At 48.0% G+C, this 22,504-nt stretch overlaps 1 protein-coding gene across 1 annotated transcript; it reads right to left on the bottom strand.

Moving 5' to 3' along the window:
- Nucleotides 1-203: 203 nt before the first annotated feature.
- On the bottom strand, nucleotides 204-21,899 carry TBX19 (T-box transcription factor 19). The gene is made up of 8 exons (XM_038757860.1): nucleotides 21,676-21,899; nucleotides 14,675-14,939; nucleotides 10,771-10,905; nucleotides 9,788-9,849; nucleotides 4,426-4,487; nucleotides 3,720-3,911; nucleotides 1,477-1,612; nucleotides 204-429 (listed from the first exon to the last, which is right to left on the bottom strand). Exons 1-8 carry the CDS (start codon nucleotides 21,897-21,899, stop codon nucleotides 204-206), a joined length of 1,302 nt encoding a protein of 433 aa, XP_038613788.1.
- Nucleotides 21,900-22,504: the final 605 nt, after the last annotated feature.

Raw genomic sequence — 22,504 nt, 5'->3', positions numbered from 1 at the left:
TCCTTCTGACTCCCAGGCTGTGCTCTATCCACTAGGCCACGCTGCTGTCAACCTGTCTCCCCACCCCCCCACCCAGCAGGGTGTCCGGGGTGGGGGGATGGAGGATGGGATCAGGGGGACAGGCAAGGGGACGGAGCTTCTTCTTTGCTCTGTGGCCCCAGGTGCAAGAGAGCCGATCTGGTGCCACCCTTCTTCCCCTCCAGCTAGAAGGAATGGGCAGGTAGGGCTGTCCAGGTGGGCAGAGCGATGCTGGGCAGGGAGGCGTCCCCCGGGGTCTCGGGGCCTGCAGAGGGGGCTCCTGGTAGGGGGACGGTGGATGCTGCAGGGGCAGGGAGGACTGGGTTGCTTCGGAGGAATGTGCCCGGTGAGGCGGGGGCTCCGTCCGGCCCCCCGCTCCCGCTCCCGATGGTCCACAGGCAGGGGTAGTGGCTACAGACAGAGACACAGACAGACACAGAGAACAGATGAGGAGCCTGAGGATTGGAGCCTCAACCTCCCCCCTAACCTCTCCTCGGCCTCAGCCCCTCAGGCCCCGATGGATGTCTCAATCTGAGCTTCTCGCCTTGCCCTCCACCCATAACGGCAATAACTATAGTACTTAAACACTTACTACTTGCCAGGCGCTGTACCAAGCGCTGAGGCGGATACAAGCAAATCAGGTTGGACGCAATCCCTATCCCACATGGGGCTCACCATCTTCGTCAGCAGCGTGAAGCAACGTGGCTCAGTGGAAAGAGCCCGGGCTTTGGAGTCAGAGGTCATGGGTTCAAATCCCGGCTCCGCCAATTGTCAGCTGCGTGAGTTTGGGCAAGTCACTTAATTTCTCTGTGCCTAACAGATACCTCATCTATAAAGTGGGGATTAAGACTGTGAGCCCCCCGTGGGGCAACCCGATCACCTTGTAACCTCTCCAGCGCTTAGAACAGTGCTTTGCACATAGTAAGCACTTAATAAATGCCGTTATTATGATTATTATCCCCATTTTACAGATGAGGGAACTGAGGGACAGTTTAGAACAGTGCTTAGACCAGTGCCTGACACCTAGTAAGCACTTAACAAATACCATCATCATCATGATTATTATTTTTATAACTGAGCCTCTTCGCGGCCTCCCTGCCTCCGGCCTCCATCTCTCCGCTACCTGAACCCCTCCTACCTCCCTCAAGTCAGACTCTTGGCTTCTCACCAGCTCTTCTCCCAACTGCCCTTTACCCTCACCTCTCCTGGGAGTTAGAGGACCTGGGTTCTCTTCCCGGCTCTGCCACTTGTCTACTGTGTGACCTTGGGCGAGTCACTTTACTTCTCTGTGCTTCAGTTCCCTCATCTGTAAAATGGGGACACCTGTTCTCCCGCCTACTTAGACTGCGAGCCCCACGCGGCACAGGGATTGTGTCCAACCTAATTAACCCCAGCGCTTAGAACAGTGTTTGACACATAGTAAGCGCTTAAGAAATGCCATAAAGGATACATCCATACCTGGGGCCGGGGGCGGGGGCCGAGCCGGCGAGGGGTCCGGGCTGCCCGCTGGAGTGGTGGGCGGAGGGTAGGGCCGTCCAGCTGTCATGGCCGGGGAAAACCTGAAGGTTATGGCTTGAGTTCTCCATGAAATTCACTGCGGGAAGAATCACAACAGTCGGGAGTTACGTCAGTCAATCTTCTCTTGTCTTATGCTGTCGAGTCGTCTCCGACCCATAGCGACGCCATGGACACATCCGTCCCGGAATGACCCACTCTCCATCTGCAATCACTCTGGTAGTGTTTTCTTGGTAACGATATGGAAGTAGTTGACCACTGCCTTCTTCCGCACCGTCAACTTGAGTCTCCACCCTCAACTTTCTCCTATGCTGCTGTTGCCCAGGACGGGTGAGTTTTGACCTCTAGTAGATGGCCTTTTAGACTGTGAGCCCACTGTTGGGTAGGGACTGTCTCTCTATGTTGCCAATTTGTACTTCCCAAGCGCTTAGTACAGTGCTCTGCACATAGTAAGCGCTCAATAAATACGATTGATGATGATGATGATGGCCTTCCACTCACAAGCCGCTGCCCAAGCTAGGAATGGAATGGGTATGCCTCTGCTTACTCCCATAGCCAAGACTGGTAGACCACTGGAAACACTCCAGGTGCAATCCTGAAAGGGGAGTCAGTCAGTCAGTCATTTATTGAGCGCTCACTGTGTGCCAAGCACTGTATTAAGTGTTTGGGAGAGGACAACGGAACAATAAATAGACATGTTCCCTGCCCAGAACAAGGTTATAGTCTAGAGGGGGAGACAGACCTTACTAGAAGTAAATAAATGACAAATTTGTGCTGTGGGGCTGAGAGAGGGGATGAATAAAGGGAGCAACTCAGGGCGATGCAGGAGGGAGTGGGAGAAGAGAAAAGGAGGACTTAGTTGAAGAAGGCCTCTTGGAGGAGATGGACCTTCAATAAGGCTCTGAACTGGAGGGAGAGGAAATGGGTGTCGGATTTAAGGAGGGAAGAGGTTCCTGAGGCCCGGCAGGACGTAGGCGAGAGGTCCACAATGTGATAAACAGATGGAGGGACAGTGAGAAGATTGGCATTACAGGTGCAAGGTGTGTGGGCTGGGTTGTAGTCGGAGAGCTGCATTGAAGGAAGAGGCAGGGGATTGCCAAGGATGACAGAAAATGGAGATTAGAAGCACCTGCAGGGAAAAGATGGTGTCTTACCTGCACTGCATTCCGTCAAGCGTCCAATACAGTGCTCTGCCCTCAGTGGTAATGACAGTGTTCGGTGCCTAGCCCTATACTGAGCGCTGTTCCTGTTCCACCGAGGCTTGATCCATACTATTGATTGGTGAGCCCCATAGGGGACAGGAATTGTACTCAATCTGCTTGTAAGGGTATCTATCCCAGTGCTTAGCACAGAGTTTGGCACCTAGGAAGTGTTAAACAAATAGCACAATTATTATTATTTTTTATAGGTATTTGTTAAGCACTTCCTGTGTGCCAGGCATTGTAATAATAATAGTAATTGCGGTATTTGTTAAGCGCTGACTATGTACTTTGTTTAGGCAGTGCTAAACAAATAGCACAATTATTCTTATTTTTTATGGTAGTAGTTAAGCACTTCCTGTGTGCCAGGCATTGTAATAATAATAATAATTGTGGTATTTGTTAAACACTTACTATGTACTTTGTTTAGGAAATGTTACACAAATAGCACAATCATTCTTAATTTTTATGGTATTTGCTAAGCACTTCCGATGTGTCAGGCATTATAATAATAATAACTGTGATATTTGTTAAGCGCATACTAGGTGCCAAGCACTGTTCTAAGCACAGGGGTAGATACGAGTTTATCAGGTTGGACAACTGTCTCTGTCCCACATGGGGCTCACGGGCTCAGTCCCCATTTTACAGATGAGGGAACTGAGGCGCAGAGAAATGAAGTGACTCATCCAAAGTCACACAGCAGGCAAGTTGTGGAGCCGGGATTAGAACCCAGGTCTTTCTGGCACCCAGGCCCGGGCTCTAACCATTAGACCACACTGCTTCTCTCCCTTAAGACAAGCCAGAAGAAGCCAAACGGCAGACCCTGTGGGGGGCTGAGGAAGGGGAAGGCTTAATTCAGAACCATCGCTAGATGGGTTTGTCTCTAGGCAGATTTTGAGGTCAGAAAGGTTGCGCTCTGGGGCAGTCTTCCCTTGCACCGGGGTCGCCAACCCCATCCCCTCTGGGCTTCAGTTAGCCAAGTCCCACCTGTCTGGGCATCATTCCTGGGGGGCAGATAGGGGGCCGGGTAGGGGGAGGCCCGGGCCCCTCGAAGCCCCCCGTAGCGTTCGCAGCCGTGGTGGGAGTGAGGAACCGGCAGAGGCAAACGGCCCAGGTACTGGTAGTTGGAGTTTCCGGCCGGGCCCACCGCGTCGGGATTGGAAACCAACCAGCCTCCCACTGGAACGAGAAACAGAGAGACACAGAGACACACAGAGAGACACAGAGATGAGAGAAAGAGACTGACATATTTTTCCCCTCTCTTTGATCTTAAATTCAAAGTCAGGAAGGCTGTGTCCAACCTGATTACTCTGGACTTACCCCAGCGCTTAACAAATACCATCATTATTATAATTATTATTATCCAACAGAATTAGCAGGTATTCCCTGTCCATAAGGAGCTTACAGCCTAGAAGGGGAGGAAGAGGGTTAGAGCTGATCTTGGCCAGTCGGGGCTAACAGGGGCCGAGGACTGTGAGCCCACTGTTGGGTAGGGACTGTCTCTATATGTTGCCAATTTGTACTTCCCAAGCGCTCAGTACAGTGCTCTGCACATAGTAAGCACTCAATAAATACGATTGATGATGAGGACGAGGGTTTGGCTCTAGATGGATTTTGAGTGGGGGGCAGATAAGGGGCTGAGAAGGCCCCTTCCTCTTGACATTTACCCCTGAGCCCCCAGGGCGACACTCACAGTGGGAGAAGGTCATGTGTTGGCCCTCCGGAATGGCTTCCGGCACTTCCTTGGGATGGTTTCTGAAAAAGGAAAGAGAGATCCAACCGCTGGCTAGGTTCACGTCTTCCACTAGCCCTCTCTGGTCAGGCAGCCGCTACATGGGAGCGGCGGGGGTAGGGGGGGTCATTCAGAGCTTGCCCTTGGGGGACCAGCCAATCCACCAATCGATCGATGGGATGTATTGAGCGCTCACTATGTGCAGAGCACTGAACTGGACTGGTAAATTGTCAGCAGGCAGGGCTCAGGGGAAGGAGACTGAAGTGGTTGTGTAGAGCAAGAGATGGAGGTTGTCGGGCCCGCTGGGTGTCGTTCAGATGGAGTGCTTTCATCAATCGGTTAATCAGTGGTATTTATGGAGCACTTACAATGTGCAGATTACTGTACTGAGCGCTTGGGAGAGTACGATATAACAAGATTAGCAGACTCATTCTCTGCCCATAATGAACCTGGCTTCCAGGGGGTCTCTAACCTAACCTGCCCCTTTACCCAGTCTCACTCAACCTTCCCTCCTCCTCCATTCTCCCAATCCTGGCTCCATCTTGAGACACTGGTGGCATGGAAAGCGCTTAGTACAGTGCTCTGCACAAAGTAAATGCTCAGTCAGTCAGTCAGTTGTATTGATTGAGGGCTTAGTGTTAGTACAGCACTGTATTAAGCAGTTGGGAGAGTACTATACAACAATAAACAGCTACATTCCCTGCCCACAACGAACTTACAGTCTAGAGGATAAATATGATTGATTGATTGATTAATTAATTAATTAAAACACTCGAGTTGGACCACATCCAGAGGGCCCGACAACTTCCAACTCTTGCTCTACACAGCAACTTTAGTCTCCATCTCCTGAGTCGTGCCTGCTGGCAACTTACTGGCCTGATTTCCTTCATTTCAACCAATTAATCAGTGTTATTTAGTGAGCACTTATTATACGCAGAGCACTGTACTAAGAGCTTGAGAGAGCACAGTACACCAGAGTTGGTAGACACGGACCCCGTCCACAAGGAGCTTACAATTTCGATGGAGTTCAGAGAAGCAGTGTAGCCTAGTGGATAGAGCAGGGGCCTGGGCCTAGGAGTCCCGGCTCCACCATTTGTCTTCTGTGTGACTTTGAGCAAGTAACTTAACGTCTCTGTGCCACAGTTACCTCATCTGTTAAAATGAGGATTAAGACCGCGAGCCCCACGTGGGACAGGAATTGTGTCCAACCTGGTTTGTTTGTATCCACCTCAGTGCTTTAAACAGTGCCTGCCAAATAATAATAATAATGGCATTTATTAAGCATTTACTATGTGCACAGCACTGTTCTAAGCACTGGGGAGGTTACAAGGTGATCCGGTTGTCCCACGGGGGGCTCACAGTCTTAACCCCCCATTTTACAGATGAGGTAACAGGCACAGAGAAGTTAAGTGACTTGCCCAAAGTCACACAGCTAAGTGGCGGAGCCGGGATTTGAACCCTTGACTCCTGATTCCAAAGCCTGTGCTCTTTCCACGCTGCCAAATAGTAAGTGCTGAACAAATACCACAATTGTTATTATTATGTATCCCAGCACTGAGGACAGTGCCTGGCACATAGTGAGAGCTTAACGAATTCTATTAAAAAAGGTGGGGGAAACATAAATTATGGACATATCTGTCCATACAATATAAGTTTATATATTTATATTTTATTATATATGTATAACATATAAAACATAATATATTATTATATAATATATAGCAATATAATAACCTATAATATATTGTATTATATAGTATATGATATAATAAATTACATATATTTATTATATAACATATAATGCAATATTTTATAGGTTATTATATCATATGCGTGATATATGATATATGTATGAAAATATATAATGTGTATATTATATGTATATTATAAAATATATTATATAATATGATATACTTATATACATAAGTGCTATAGGGTTGAGGCTGGGTGACTATCAAGAGCTTAAAGGGTATAGAGCCAAGTGTGTAGGTAAAACAGAAGGGAGAGAGAGTAGAAAGAATGAGGATTTAGTCGGGGAAGGTGTGATTTTAATAAAATCACGTGGCTCAGTGGAAAGAGCGAGGGCTTTGGAATCAGAAGTCATGGGTTCAAATCCAGGCTCCGCCAATTGTCAGCTGTGTGACTTGGGCAAGTCACTTAACTTCTCTGGGCCTCAGTTACCTCATCTGGAAAATGGGGATTAAGACTGTGAGCCCCATGTGGGACAACCTGATCACCTCATAACCTCCCCAGCTCTCAGAACAGTGCTTTGCACGTAGTAAGCGCTTAATAAATGCCATTATCATTATTATTAATAAGGATTTGAAGGCGGGGAGCGTGGTGGTCTGTCGGATGTAAAGGGGGTGGGAGTTTTAGGCCAGAGGGAGGATGAGGCCAAGGAGCTGCCGGAGGCAGATGCAAAGCGAGAGAGATAAAGAGGAAGAAAGGGAGGGTGAGAAGCAGAAGGGAAAGAGCGGAGGGACTGGATAATCCGCAAACTCTTTGGCAACTGTGTGGAAAATCCAGAGTGGGTCAAGGCGTTTGTCTCCACCTCCAATCCACCATTGGCAGCAGCCAACAAGATGGCACCTTCCCCCCAGCCCGACAAATACATCCCTCCAGACCGGAGAGCGGGGAGTTCCACTCAAGATGTTCTGTACGTTCTGTTCCCCTCTCGTCGGCCCTTCAAAGAAAATTATGGCCCAAGATGCTGACTGGGAAATGATGCATTATTTAGCACATTTTCCCCTTGTGGATAAACAAAGGCAAACTCCATTTAGTTTGTAAAAACGGCAGCTTTCCCCTCAATAGCATTTCCTGTCAGTAAAACCCATTTTATTTACCTGCTGCATTTTCTGGGGCTGAATGCGGATTTGCCAGACTCTCTAAATGGAACTAAAAGATTTAATTAGCACGTATCTTAGTGGGTAGCGCTACTGCGATGGTAGAGAATGACTGAATGCGGGGTTTGTGATTGGAAAGCAGATAGAACCTCAGAAATTACCGCAGATGCTATTGCAAGACTGGCCTCAGAGCACAAAAGGACATGAAGAAATATTATCCCATTGCATTTATTAATCTATTCATTATCATCATTTCCTGTACATTATCACATAAAACCCCCCAAGAGGTCAGAGGGTCAGCGCCTATCATTAGCCCTATTTTACAAGTGGGAAACTGAGTCACAGGCTGCTGAAAGGAGCAGATTGGGGTCCAGGCATTAGGAATGAGAGAGAGCACTAGAATCAATTCCATCACACAGATTCCCGGTCCTGAAGCCCCAGGAGGATTCCATCTCCATCTATTGTTTCTAGTTGGAGACTCCAACGATTAATTAATGCTATTTAATGAGCACCGTCTTTGTATAGAGCACTGTACTGAGCGCTTGGGAGAGAGAAGCAGAGTGGCCTAGTGGATAGAGCATGGGCCTGGGAGTTGGAAGGACTTGTTGTTAATCCCAGCTCCACCACTCAACTGCTGTGTGACCTTAGGCAAGTCATCTAACTATTCTGGGCCTCAGTTACCTCAACTGCAAAATGGGAATTCAATACCTCCTCCCTCCTCCTTATACTGGGAGCCCCATGCAGGACTTGATTATCTTTTATCTTCCCCAGGGCTCAATACAGTGCTTGGCACATAGTAAGGGCTTAACGAATACCACAATTATTATTATTACTAAGTGGCACCCAGTTTCTGTCCCACATGGGGCTCCCAGCCCAAGTAGGTCGGGGAACAGCTATTGAATCCCCATTTTACAGAGGAGGCAACTGAGGCATTGAGAAGTTTAGTGACTTGCCCAAGGTCACATAGCAGCTAATTGGTGGAGCCGAGAGGCCTTGTGCCTCAGTTGTCGGTCCTTAATGCGAAGCAGAGTGTCTCCATCTAGTAGGTGCTCAATAAATTCATTCATTCACTCAATCGTATTTATTGGGCGCTTACTGTGTGCAGAGCATCATCATCATCATCATCAATCGTATTTATTGAGTGCTTACTATGTGCAGAGCACTGTACTAAGCTCTTGGGAAGTACAAATTGGCAACATATAGAGACAGTCCCTACCCAACAGTGGGCTCACAGTCTAAAAGGGGGAGACAGAGAACAAAACCAAACATACTAACAAAATAAAATAAATAGAATAGATATGTACAAGTAAAATAAATAAATAAATAAATAAATATGTACAAACATATATACATATATACAGGTGCTGTGGGGAAGGGAAGGAGGTAAGATGGGGGGGATGGAGAGGGGGACGAGGGGGAGAGCACTGTACTAAGCTCCCGGAAAGTACAATTCATCAACCAATAGAGATAATCCCACAACAGGCTCACACTGCCCATACCACTACTGTTATGAGTAGCAGCAGAGCTCAGTGGAAAGAGCATGGGCTTGGGAGTCAGAGTTCGTGGGCTCTAATCTCGGCTCTGCCACTTGTCAGCTGTGTGACTTTGGGCAAGTCACTTAGCTTCTCTGTGCCTCAGTTACCTCATCTGTAAAATGGGGATTAAGACTGTGAGTCCCACATGGGACAACCTGCTTACCTTGTATCTACCCCAGCGCTTAGGACAGTGCTTGACACATAGTAAGCACTTAACAAATACCATCATCATTATTATTTTTATTACTGCTACTGCTAATCCTACTCTCACTTCTTCTATTACCCTGTGGAACAGAAATCAGTTCATACATCTCAATACCACGTGAGCCGATTGCTCACTCATTCAACTTCTGGTCCACTAGGACCCTCAGTTCCTTTTCTGCACCGCTCACGTGAAGCCAACCTCTTCCTGTTTAACCCTGACCCTACCAAGGGATCCTTTTTTTTCTGAGCAATGTTTCCTAAATAATTTATATCCATCTGGTTATAGACGGGTGTGCTGTCACCACACTTTTGTTGTTCATTCGTGCATTCATTCTATCACATCTATTGAGCACTTACTGTGTGCAGAGCACTGTACTAAGCTCTTAGGTCAAAAGAGCACCCTCCGTAGTGCTTATAATATGCAAAACCATTGAGCCCATTATATGAAAATCACGTGGAATTTGATTAGAACCCAGAGCGTCTGTGCCTCAGCTCCCTCATCTGTAAAATGGGGATTAAGACCGAGAGCCCCACGTGGGACATGGACTGTGCCCAGTCTGATTAGCTTGCACCTACTTCAGTGCTTAGTACAGTACCTGGCACGTAGTAAGCACTTAACAGATACCATTAAAAAAAAAAAAAGGCCGATAGCCTGGCTCCCCACCCCCACAGTATTCGGCCGCCCCAACTCCCTCGCCCGTCTTTGGACTTGGTCTCCTCAGTTGCCCGCAGAGAGCTCACCTTTCCTTGGCATCCAGAAAGGCTTTGGCGAAAGGGTTGTACTTGATTTTGAGAGCCGTGATCTTGAGGGAGCAAAGACAAGCAGGGTCAGTGGAGCTGCCATGAGCAAAGACACAGAGGCTTTATCGCTGGGACAGTCTAGGGAAATTGTTTCCTGGGAGATCACTCTGACTTCTTCTCTCTGAATCCACCTCCCAAAGGGACCTCAGTGGGTAGGAAGGGACGCGGACTGGGTAGGGAGGGGCCATTCCTATTAGAGAAGCAGTGTGGCTCAGTGGAAAGAGCCCGGGCTTTGGAGTCAGGGGTCATGGGTTCAAATCCCGGCTCTGCCAATTGTCAGCTGTGTGACTTTGGGCAAGTCACTTAACTTCTCTGTGCCTCAGTTCCCTCATCTGGAAAATGGGGATTAAGACTGTGAGCCCCCCGTGGGACAACCTGATCACCTGTAACCTCCCCAGAGCTTAGAACAGTGCTTTGCACATAGTAAGGACTTAATAAATGCCATTATTATTATTGTTGGCCACTGGGGAACTAAACTAGACATGAAGATAGTTGCTTGCCTGCTCGCCCAGAGTGAGGAGTAATTTGTGCTGGGGAGAAAGTTGTGCTCATTTGTTCTTCCTCTGTGAGAAGAGCAAGGAGCTTCCCAAGCAAACCAAGGTCAGGGGGAGCCATCTGCCCATCCTGCCAGCCAATCTGCCAGCCAACTAGCCAGCTGGCCGACGAACCAGCCGGTCAACCATCCAGTGAGCCAACAAGCCAGTAAGCCAACCAGCCAACCAGGCAGACAGACATTGTCCCATTTGTCTACCCAGCCAATCAGCCAACCAACCAGCCAGCCTGCCAGACAGACAGATATTTTGCCATCCATCCATCCATCCATCCATCCATCCATCTATCCATCCATCCATCCAACCATCCATCCATCCATCCACCCAACTAATCAGAAATCGTGCCCTCCCTGTGCTACCCTCCCCACCTACCTCCTCGTTCTGGTAGGCCGTCACGGCTATGAACTGGGTCTCGGGGAAGGAGCAGTTCATCACCATCTGGTGGGTGCTTCCCACGCGTACTATGTGAACCTGCGGCTCATACTTGTGCAGGGAGTTCAACATGATCTAGGAGAGACGGTCGGAGGCCACGGAGAGAGACACTCAGGTAAGGGCAGAGAGAGAGAGAGATGGACAAGGAGAGACAGAAGGAGGCAAGGAAAGAGAAAGGTAGGAGAATGAGGAGAAACATGCAAGGAAGAGACAGACAAGGGACAGATAAGGAAAGAGGGACAGGCAGAGACACCCAGGAAGAGAGAGAGAGAGAACAGTCAGATGAGAAGAAAGACATACAAAGAGAGAGAAACCGATGAGTGGCAGAGACAGACAAGGAGAGCCGGATGAGGAAAGGAACCAGGAGAGAAAAAGAGAGAGAGAAACAGGGGAGAGAGATAGAGGGTGACAGGGGACGCGAAAGGGGGATACAGAGAGGAGAGAGAAAAATTGTTATCTTAGTCAACAGAGCTAAGGTTGGTAATAATAATAATAATTGTGGTATTTGTTAAGCACTTACCATGTGCCCGGCACTGTATTAGCGCAGAGGTGGACACAGGCCCTGACCCACATGGGGCTTACAGTCTCACACCCCATATTATAGATGAGGTAACTGAGGCATAGAAGAGTGAAGTGACTTGTCCAAGGTTGTGACACAGCAGACAAGTGGCAAAACCGGGATTAGAACCCATAACCTTCTGGCTCACCAGCCTGTGCTTTATCCACTCTTCCAGGTAGGTATACAACCAATGCACTGTTCTTGGCTCCCAAGCTATTGACCCCTGTGTGGTCAGTGGCTTGGCTTGATACTGGACAGTCCAGTTATCAAATGCTCTGTCTCCCATCTGGAATTTGGGGGAGGGGAGAGGGAAACAGACAGAGGGGTGCCTGGTGTTCTTGGTGGCCACCAGTAGCCTTGCCAACTAGCCCTCCCCGTTTCAGCCACTTTCCACTTCCCAGTGGGAGTCGGAATAGCAGGCGGGGCATGGATATTGTTGTAAGGGACCATTGCTCACCCAGCAGCCCAAAACAAGCAAACATTTCAGTGCTTTAATGATCAATTCATTAATAATTATGGAATCTATTAAATGCTTACTATGTGTCAAGCACTGTTCTCAGAGCTGAGGGAGATAATACTTCATTAGGTTAGACACAATCCCTGCCCTACACATGGGGCTCAGAGACTAAGTAGGAGGGAGAACAGGGATTGAATCCCCACTTGACAGATGAGGTCACTGAGCAGCAGAGAAGTGAAGTGACTTGCCCAAGGTCACACAGCCGGCCGGTGGCAGAGCCAGAATTAAAATCCAGGACCTCTGGACACAAAGATCCGGGCTCTTTTCACTGGGCTATCCTGCCTCTCTCTCCCTGATTTTATTTCCTGGGGTCACTCCAGAGAGGGACCAAACTGATATACCAAATTGGGGTGAGCCTGTAATCTTGTGGCATTAGGGGTCCCCTGAATTCTACAGAATCCGGGGTGGTGTGAATGGAACTACTGAAAACTCTGGAGAGAACCCAACTCCAGATAATATCCACTATATTGCTAATGTTTCTGGTATATTGTTTTATTATCCTCTCCCAAGTGCTTAGTTCAATGCTCTGCACACAGCGAGTGCTCAGTAAATACGATTGACTGACTAAAGTCATTTGCTTTTGGATTTAATATCTACCCTCTCCACCTTCAAAACCTAATTGAAGGCACATCTCCCTCAAAAAGCCTTCCCTGACTAAGCCCTCATTTTCTCTTTCCCCACTACTTTCTTTGTCACCCTGACTTGCTCCCTTTATTCACCACAACCACCCCCAGCCCCACAAAATTTATGTCCATATATGTAATTTATTTATTTATATTAACATATCTGTCTCCCCTCTAGACTGTAAACTCATTGTGGGCAGGGAATGTGTCCGTTTGCAGCTGTCCTCTCCCAAGTGCTTAAAACAGTGCTCTGCACACAATAAGCACTCAATAAATATGATTAACTGACTGTGCAAAATGAGCATACAGTCTCAAGGGGAAGACAGGCTCTACAGAGAGTGATGAGTCAATCAGATGTTTGTATTGAGAATTTATTGTGTGCAGAGCCCTATAGTAAACAGAATGCTTAGAACAGTGCTTTGCACATAGTAAGCGCTTAACAAATACCATTATTATTGTTATTATTAAACGTTTGGGAGTGTCCAAGACAATAGTGTGGGTCAACACATTCCCTGACCACAGTGAGCTTATGGTCATTCATTCAAACGTATTTATTGAGCGCTTACTGTGTGCAGAGCACTGTACTAAGGGCTTGGGAAGTACAATTCAGCAACAGAGATAATCCCTGCCCACAACGGGCTCACAGTCTAGAAGTCAGGGGAGAGGTGGGAGACAGACCCTGATATGGATAAATAAACTAAGGAAACCCAAGTCTGATGGAGCGACCCGAATCAACACCCCGGATCAGCCAAGACATGAGAGAGAACTCCGCTCCCTCTCCGGCTCGCCAGTATCCTTTACTCCCATTTCACAGCTGAGCAAACTGAGGCTCCAACGGACCGAGAGGTTGGCCCGAGGGGGTTCAGATCGTGGGGCCGAGCAGAGGCCAGGATGCAGATTCCTCTTCCAGGCCCTCCCTTCCATCTGACTGGCCTCAGCTCCCACCTGCAGACTGATGCTCTTGTGTTACCCTACTGAAAATATCTCGGCAAAAGCCAGCCGTGCCAATTCAAGGACCTTAGAAGGAGACATTCCTCACTGGAGCCTTTTTTCCTGAAAACCGACGCGCATCCAATAATCTACCGATAATTACCATTCCGCGGAAGTGGAGACGGTAATTATTTCATTTAGGGGTAGCTTTTTACTCAGGTATTTGACTATTGCCAACATGCCACTTTACCCCCCGACAAAAGGGACCACAAAGCCCCAGTACTCATCAACAATTTCTTCTCCTCCCTCCCACCCCGCCCCAGCACCTTCAAATCCTGGGAAAGAGTCGGGTTTTTGAAATGGTCTCTAAAATGGACCCCCACCCTTCCCCCAGCCTCGAATCCCCTGCTCCCCCTTCGCCCTCTCTTCAGTATCAGGAAGCCCATTAAAATATGAAAGCCCCAATTAAGAGCTGTTTATTCCTGTTTACATCTGGACTCCGGGGACTAATTGGCTTCCGTGGGAGAAGAGGTCTGAGAGGGTCCTTCTAATTGTCTAAATGCACCCTTGTTATTTCTTGATGCCCACACAGAGAAGCAGTGTGGCCTAGTGGTTAGAGCCCCGGGCCTGAGAGTCAGAAGGACCTGGGTTCTAATTCCGGCTCTGACACTCATCTGCTGTGTGACCTTGGGTGAGTTATTTCACTTCTCTATGCCTCAGATCCCTCCTCTGTAAAAGGGGGATTGAGACTGTGAACCCCATGTGGGACAGGGACTGTGTGCACCCCAACCCTACTCTATGTACTCCATTTCCCCTCTCTCTAATTTATCTTAATCTCCGTCGTTCCCTGAAGACCATAAGCTCCTTGTGGGCAGGGATCACCTCCACCCACTCTGTAGTATCGTACCTTCTCAAGCGCCTAGTGAGTGCTCTGCACACAGTAGGCACTCACTAAATATCCCTGACGGATAGACCACGCTCGCTGCCCTCAAGGTGATCCTCCTCATCTCCTGGTTCCTACCAGCACTTAGTACAGTGCCTGCCACATAGTAAGTGCTTAACAAGTACCACAATTATTATTATTATGTGGAACAAGGATTGGGTCCAATCTGACTACCTTTTATCTACCCCAGTGCTTAGAACAGGGCCTGGCACATAGTAAGTGCTTAACTTATACCATTAAAAAAATAAAAAGATGAAGGAACACAGGCATACCTGCCCCCCTCCGCTCAGCTTGTTGGTGAGCTTGACCTTGCTGAAGGAGACCGGAGCCTTCATCCAGTGGGCTCCGAAGTTGGGGGAGTCGGGGTGGATGTAGACGCAGCTGTGGCCGGAGGGCTCGGGCTTGCCGGCGGGCACCCACTCGCCGCTGACGTACTTCCAGCGGTGACCGTCCGTGGGGGCAAAGTCCAGCAGGAAGGAGTACATGGCGTCTGAGTCCAGGCCCGTCACGCTGACCTTCAAGACCGGGAACATCCGTCTGAAGGGGACGTGGTCGGCAGGGATGACAATAATAATAATAATCGTAGTAACCGTGGCATTTATTAAGGGCCTCATTCATTCATTCAATCACATTTATTGAGCGCTTACTGTGTGCAGAGCTCTGTACCAAGTGTACCAAGTACATATATACCTGTATATATACATATATGTATATATACATATATATATGTATATATGTTTGTACATATTTATTACTCTATTTTACTTGTACATATCTATTCTATTTATTTTATTTTGTTAGTATGTTTGGTTTTGTTCTCTGTCTCCCCCTTTTAGACTGTGAGCTCACTGTTGGGTAGGGACTGTCTCTATATGTTGCCAATTTGTACTTCCCAAGCGCTTAGTACAGTGCTCTGCACATAGTAAGCGCTCAATAAATACGATTGATGATGATGAAGTGCTTGGAAAGTGCAATTCAGCAATAAAGAGAGACAATCCCTGTCCACACCGGGCTTACTGTCTATGTGACAGGCATTGTACTGAGCGCTGGGGTAGATACGAGCAAATAAGGATGAAACAGGTATCGGGCTGTCAATTGCCCCAGTCCCTTGTGGCTGGGGAAGTCCCGTTCCCTGGGGTCCTGGCCCCAGAAGCCACCTGTTTTTTTTTCTTTTTTTTTTTCATGGTACTTGTTAAACTCTTATTATGTGCTAACCATATTTAACAGGTTGGACACAATCCTGTCTCGCAAGGGGCTCACAGTCTTAATCCCCATTTTACAGATGAGGAAACTGAGGGACAGGGAGATTAAGTGACTTGCTCAGGTCACACAGAGCAGGTAAGTAGGGGAATTGGGACAACCACCCAGGTCTCCTGTTTCCCAGGCCTGTGCTTCCCATAACTTCACACCCCATCTCTTCCCGTGCCTGGAGATCCCAGGAAGGCCCCAAACCAAGCCAGACAATGTTAGCCATTGGCCACCGCAGGAACAAGATGGCTTGGAAATGAAAAGCACTGGGAGGCAGGATGGCCTAAGTGAAAGAGTCAGGAAGCTGGGGACTTGGGTTCTAATCCCAGTTTGGCCAGGGACCTGCTGTGTGATCTTGGGCGAGGCAGTTAATCTACTTAGGCCTCATTCTCCTCGTCTGTAAAGTATGGGTATAAGACTTCTTCTCCCCCCACCTTAGACTGTGAGCCCCTAATGGGTCAAGGACTGTCAGTGCTGATCATCCTATATCTATCACAGTGCTTGGCACATTATAAATGCTGAATAAGTGCCGTAATTAGTACTTGATATAATAATAATAATAATAATGGCATTTGTTAAGCACTTACTATGTGCAAAGCACTGTTCTAAGCACTGGGAAGGATATAAAGTGATCAGGTTGTCCCACGTGGGGCTCACAGTCTTAATCCCCATTTTGCAGATGGGGTAACTGAGGCACAGAGAAGTTAAATGACTTGCCCAAAATCACACAGCTGATATGAAAATAGCCGCTCCTGCTCTTTGATCTCCACAGAGTAAACATGCTGTCGACAGTGCCATAATTAAATGCTTACATGCAATAGACCACTTGCCTGTTGTGTGACCTTGGGTGAGTCACTTAACTTCTCTATGCTCATCTGTAAAATTGGGATTCAATCCCGAGACTCCCTCCTACTTAGACTGTGAGTCCCGTGCGGGAGAGAGATGTGTCCGACCTGAGATGTGTCCGACCTGATTATCTTGTATCTACTCTAATGCTTAGTGCATTGCTTGGCACAGAGTAAGCACGTGACAAATGCCACCATTATTCTTGTTGCTGTTATTACTATTATTATTATTATACAAGGTCCGATCAACAGAGCCAGATCAAGAGAACAATACGCTATTATTATTATTAAGTGGCATCGAGTATATATGTATATATTTGTACATATTTATTACTCTATTTATTTATCTTACTTGTACATATCTATTCTATTTATTTTATTTTGTTAGTATGTTTTGTTCTCTGTTTCCCCCTTTTAGACTGTGAGCCCACTGTTGGGTAGGGACTGTCTCTATATGTTGCCAACTTGTACTTCTCCAGCGCTTAGTACAGTGCTCTGCACACAGTAAGTGCTCAATAAATACGATTGATGATGATGAGTCATTTCCGATTCATAGCGACTCCATGGATATACTTTCTCCAGAACGCCCTGTCCTCTGCCATAATCCGCAACCTTTCTAACGGTTCTTCCGTTATCGTTGTTATGGTATCTATCCAACTAGCTGCCAGTCTTCCTCTTCCACATTTTCCCTGGACTTTTCCTAGCATTAGTGTCTTCTCCGGAGAATTAGTCTTCCTGATTCTGTGTCCGAAACATGCTAATCTAAGTCGAGTTATTTGGCCTTCCAAAGACCACTTAGGTTTAATTTGCTAACCTGTCTCTAACAGGTGTTTTCAGTTAGCCTCCAAGCCCTGATTTTTGCCAGAGATACAATCAGCTGGGCTGCAGGGGTGTGTGGGGGTGCGTGTGTGTTGTGTGTGTGTGAGTATATGTTTGGGGGGGCAGGGGAGGGTGACCTTTCTCTTCAGGGGGCCTGCTGGAGGTGACCCCTCCCGCCACCACAACACCCCACAAATCACACTGGATGGTTTGGAAAGAAACCTCCCCAGGATCCCACAGGACATTTTTCTTTTTGGGGAAGTTTGCGTTCTTTTCACTCTCCCTCTGAAATTAGCTCATTGTGGGCAGGAATGTATCTTAGTACAGTGCTTTGCACACAGTAAGCACTCAATAAATACAATTGAAGGAAAGAATGAATGAACCCAACGGGGAGGAGGCTTGGCTGGGCAGAACTGGGCCTGGGTCAAGTCATCTGGGACCAGAGCGAGATTTAGGCTGGAGCGAGGCGAAGCCTGCTAACCCGGAATCAAGACATCTGCGTTCCCGGTTTTTATCCCCAGCTCCAGCTAGGGATGAAGGAGCCTTCTCCCATCTGCCCGTCCCTGTGCCCTACCCGTGTGGAGAGAGAACACCGAGGGAGTCAAGAAAGAGAGCCACTCCATCCCAAGAAAACAGAAGGAGCGGAAGGAGAGGGGAAAAGGGAAATGCCAAAGGTTTCCTAAAATGTATTTCAAGGATCAGTCAATCTGTGGTATTTATTTAGTGCTTACTGTGTGCACAGCACTGTACTAAACACTTGGGAGAGTACAACAGAGTTGGTAGACATGTTCCATGCCCACAACAAGCTTACAGCCTAGAGGGGGAAACATTAATATAAACAAATACATGACTAACTAAATAAATAAATACTCTATGGATATGTGCATAGGTGCGGTGGGGCTGAGGGTGGGCTGACTACTAAATACTCAGATGTACCAAGCAAGAGCAAGGAATTTAAGCCATTACCCGACGCATCACACTGAAGGCTGTAAGCCCGTTATGGAAAGGGAACGGGTCTGCAAATTCTGCTGTATTGTACTCTCCCAAGCGCTTAGTACAGTGCTCTGCACATAGTAAGGGCTCAATGAATATGATGGATTGACTGATTGATTTTACTCATTTACTCTTGGATGGAAAAGCTGCACTCCCGCTCTTTGGATCTTTATTCTTAATCTTTTCAGCTTTATAAGAGACCTTGTCCTCGTGAAAAAGCAGACAGATCAGTTGGTAAGTGGGAGGGGGAGTAGGAAGGTAGGGGAGTTAGGGTGAGAGGGTAAAAAGAGGGAAAAGTGGCTAGGTAGAATCGATGAAACAATGGTATCTATTGAGCACTTACTGTGTGTAGAGTCCTGTACTGACCACTTGGAAAAGTACAAGTAGAGAAGCAGTTTGGCCTAGTGGAAAGAGCCGGGGATTGGGTTCATTCATTCAGTCGTATTTATTGAGTGCTTTCTGTGTGCAGAGCACTGTACTAAGTGCTTGGAAAATACAGTTCAACAACAGAAACAATCCCTGCCCACAATAGGCTCACGGACTAGAAGTGGGGTGGTGGGGGGAAGATAGACATCAAAACAAGTAAACAGGCAGCAAGCTAAGCACTTGCTGTGTACCAGGCACTGTACTACGTGCTGGGGTAGATAAAAGCAAATCGATTTGGACACAGTCCCTGCCCCATGTGGAGTTCACGGTCTCAATTCCCATTTTCCAATACCGGCTTCAGTGCCGGGGTAGATAAAAGCAAATCGATTTGGACACAGTCCCTGCCCCATGTGGAGTTCACAGTCTCAATCCCCATTTTCCAATACAGGCTCCATCACTTGTCTGCCGTGTGACCTTGGGTAAGTCATTTCACTTCTCCGGGCCTCAGTTCCCTCATCTGCAAGATGGGGGTTCAATCCCTGTTCTCCCTCCTCCTTAGACTGTAAGCCTCACGTGAGACCTAATGATCTTGTATCTCCCCCAGAGCTAAGTTCTTGACACATAGTAAACTCTTAACAAATACTGCCATTATTATTATGATTATTGTTTTTATTCCAATATAATAGAGTCGACAGATGCAATTTTCACCCACGAGGAGCCTACAGTCTTTGGAGGGAGGCAGACATTAAAAGAAAATACGGAAATAGCAAATCAGAAGGATGTTTACAAAAGCATTGTGGGGCTTCAGTGAATATCAAAGTACTTAAGAGGTACACAGAGCCGACAAGAAGGTGGAGATTTTAGACTTGCTTCCTAACTCCTACTCCCTAGAAATCAGAGACCTCCGAGCCAGGAGGAAATGAAAATGCCCAAGTCTATCTCTCTTCATTTCCCCTGAGAAGTAATGAAAGAGAAATTCAGTCCGGCAAGTCGGGGCAACGGAATGAAAAGGTTCTCCGGAACTACCGTCTCTTACGTTAAAGAGAACTGAACGCGGGCGAGGAGCTGGGATGATTCCAAGCGATTGCACAGCCCAGCCTCACTCCCTGCCCCAGCTGCTCCCAGCCAATTTGATCATATTTATCGAGCGCTTACCGTGTGCACAGCACTGTACTAAGTGCTTGGATGAGTCCGATATAACAGATTTGGTAGACACGTTCCCCTGCCCACAATGAGCATCTAACCTGATTATCTTGTATCTACCCCAGTGCACAGAACACTGCTTGGTGTGTAGTAAGCACTTAACAAATGCCATTATTATCATCATTATTATTATTTAGAGGGGGATGCCCTTGGGGTCCCTATGACTCTTTCACTGAGGTGGCACCAGTGTGGCTCGAAGCCAAGGAGCCATCTCACTGGCCAGGGTGATCGTTTGCCCCGATGAGGTTGGCAGGTGCCCAGCCTGCCACAAGCTGATTGACCAGATCTGTCCTCCCCGGGGGACAATCCCCAGAAACTACAGTTCACCCCAGGAAATCATCACCCAATTAAATCCTGATTCATCCCAGAAGAAAGTGTGCGGATGGCCTTCTCTCTCCCCCAAATTGGAATTGTGGAACCCCACAAAAATACACCTCATATATCCACTCACCTCCTTGTTCCCAGAGGGGCAAGCTTGAGCTTGGATTCCCTCCCAAAGGAGGAGAAAGGAAGCCAGCATGGCTTGGTGGCTAGAACCTGGGCGTCAGAAGGACCTGGGTTCTAATCCCAGCTCCGCCACATGTCTGCTTTTTGACCTTAGGCAAGTCACTTCATTTCTCTGGGCCTCAATGACCTCCTCTGGAAAATGGGGATGAAGAGTGTGAGCCCCATATGGGACAGGAACTGGGTCCAAACTGATTAACTTGTATCTATCCCAGTGTTTAGAACAGTGCTTGGCACATAGTAAATGCTTAACCAGTAACATAATTAAGCCATCAGTGGCCCTCTGGTCATCCCTTTCGAGTGGTGGATGACCACTAAGCTGGTTTTAGACTTGGGGTTCTGATCAAGTTCAAATTACACGTGCTTAGGACAGTGCTAAGTGCTTAGTAAGGTGCTCTGCACACAGTAAGCGTTCAATAAATATGATTGAATGAATGAATGAATGCAAGGAGCTTGGGCAGAGTTGGATAAATCCCAGCTGCCTCTGACACCCAACCACCCAGGGCATCCAACGGCCCCGTTTTCCGGCACCGGCGACTCCTTGGCCTGAAAATTCCAGGCTGGACACCTCAGCCCCGGCAGGTGCTGCATCCGGCCAGATGAGTCCCCAACATCGCCGCTAAGCTATACGGGAGGAAAGCACCTGTCACCTGCCTGGACCGCTGGGCCTGTTTAATAATCAATAATAACTGTGGCATTTGTTAAATGCGCACTATGTTCCAGGCACCATCGTAAGCGCTGGGGTAGAGCCAACCTAATCAGGTTGGATAAAGTTTCTGTCCCATGTGGGGCTCCCAGTCTCCATCCCCATTTTCCAGATGAGGGAACCGAGGTCCAGAGAAGTGAAGTGACTCACCCAAGGTCACGCTGCAGACGCCTTGGGCGGGAAATGTGTCTGTTTATTGCTGTATTCGCCCAAGCATTTAGGACAGGGCTCTGCATACATTCAGTCATTCAATCACATTTATTGTGCACTTACTGCGTACAGAGCACCGTACTAAGCGCTTGGGAAAGTACAATACAGCAATAAACAGTCACATTCCCCGCCCATGACAGGCTTAAGCACTCCATAAATCCAACTGAATGAAGTGGCAGAGCCAGGATTAGAACCCAGGCCCAGAGCTCTAGCCACCAGGCCAAGCTGCTTCTCTAATCAGCTGATGAAACTAATTGAATCAATCTGATTAAAGATTAATCAGCCAGTCTCGTGGGAAGCACAGTGGCTTTCTTAATATTTCTGGGGAATTCCTTCTCCCTGGCCCATCCCCGGCCCAGCCCCAGGACAAACAGCTCACCTGCCGTTCTTGGTCACGATCATTTCGTTGGTGACCTGTCGGAACTGCTGCCATAGAGCCGCATCTTCCAGCACCACCCGGAGCTGCTTCTCTGAGGGATCCCCTTTCTCCCGCCCAGCCTGGAGTTCGTTTTCCACTACGTCCAGGAGTCGGGAAACGGCGCGATCGCCTTCGCTCTGCCAGCCTGGTTCGCTCATGCTGACTTTGTTCATGGCAAACTTCATGGGCTGCGGAGGAGCTGCCCAACAAACCCTCAACCTTCACCCCCTCCCTCAGTGATCTCTCCCAGGGGGTCGCGGGAGTAACTTCCCCTCCTCGCCCTTTCCCGCTCGCCTTGTTGGATGCCCCCTGAAGTCCCCAAAATGTACCACCAGCATGTTAACGTTTGGGGAGGGGGGGAAAAAAAAAAAGAAGAGGACTCTTAATTACTCGTAGGGTCAGGTGAGAGGGAACCTGCGTTTCCCATTGGCTGCCACACATAAAGTAGACATTTAAGAAGAGTACTCCATCCAAATTACCAGGCTTTTATCTTGTTGTACCTGAAGAGGTCTAATCAGTGTGGTTGAGGACCATTTTTCCATTAATGAAAATCGTTCCGTGCCCAGGTTGCAACAATGCGGGGGAAATCAAGCTTCTGTATACACGGAAGAAAGTGGCACTCCAGGGCTAGAAGATTTGGGGAAGATGGGTGGGTGGGTGGAGGGCGACAGGTCAAAAAAGACCTGGGTGCCTTCTGGGGCTTAACCTGGGCAGAAGACAGCATCCTCTGAGGTCGTTTTCTGTGCTGGCATAAGCGATCGACTGATTGACCGACGGCAGGAATCATGAC

This window comes from Tachyglossus aculeatus, chromosome 16, assembly GCF_015852505.1.
Source record: "Tachyglossus aculeatus isolate mTacAcu1 chromosome 16, mTacAcu1.pri, whole genome shotgun sequence".
Lineage (NCBI taxonomy): Eukaryota > Metazoa > Chordata > Mammalia > Monotremata > Tachyglossidae > Tachyglossus > Tachyglossus aculeatus.
The sequence above is the reverse complement of the archived record's forward strand: the minus strand, read 5'-3'. Positions and strand labels throughout refer to the sequence as shown.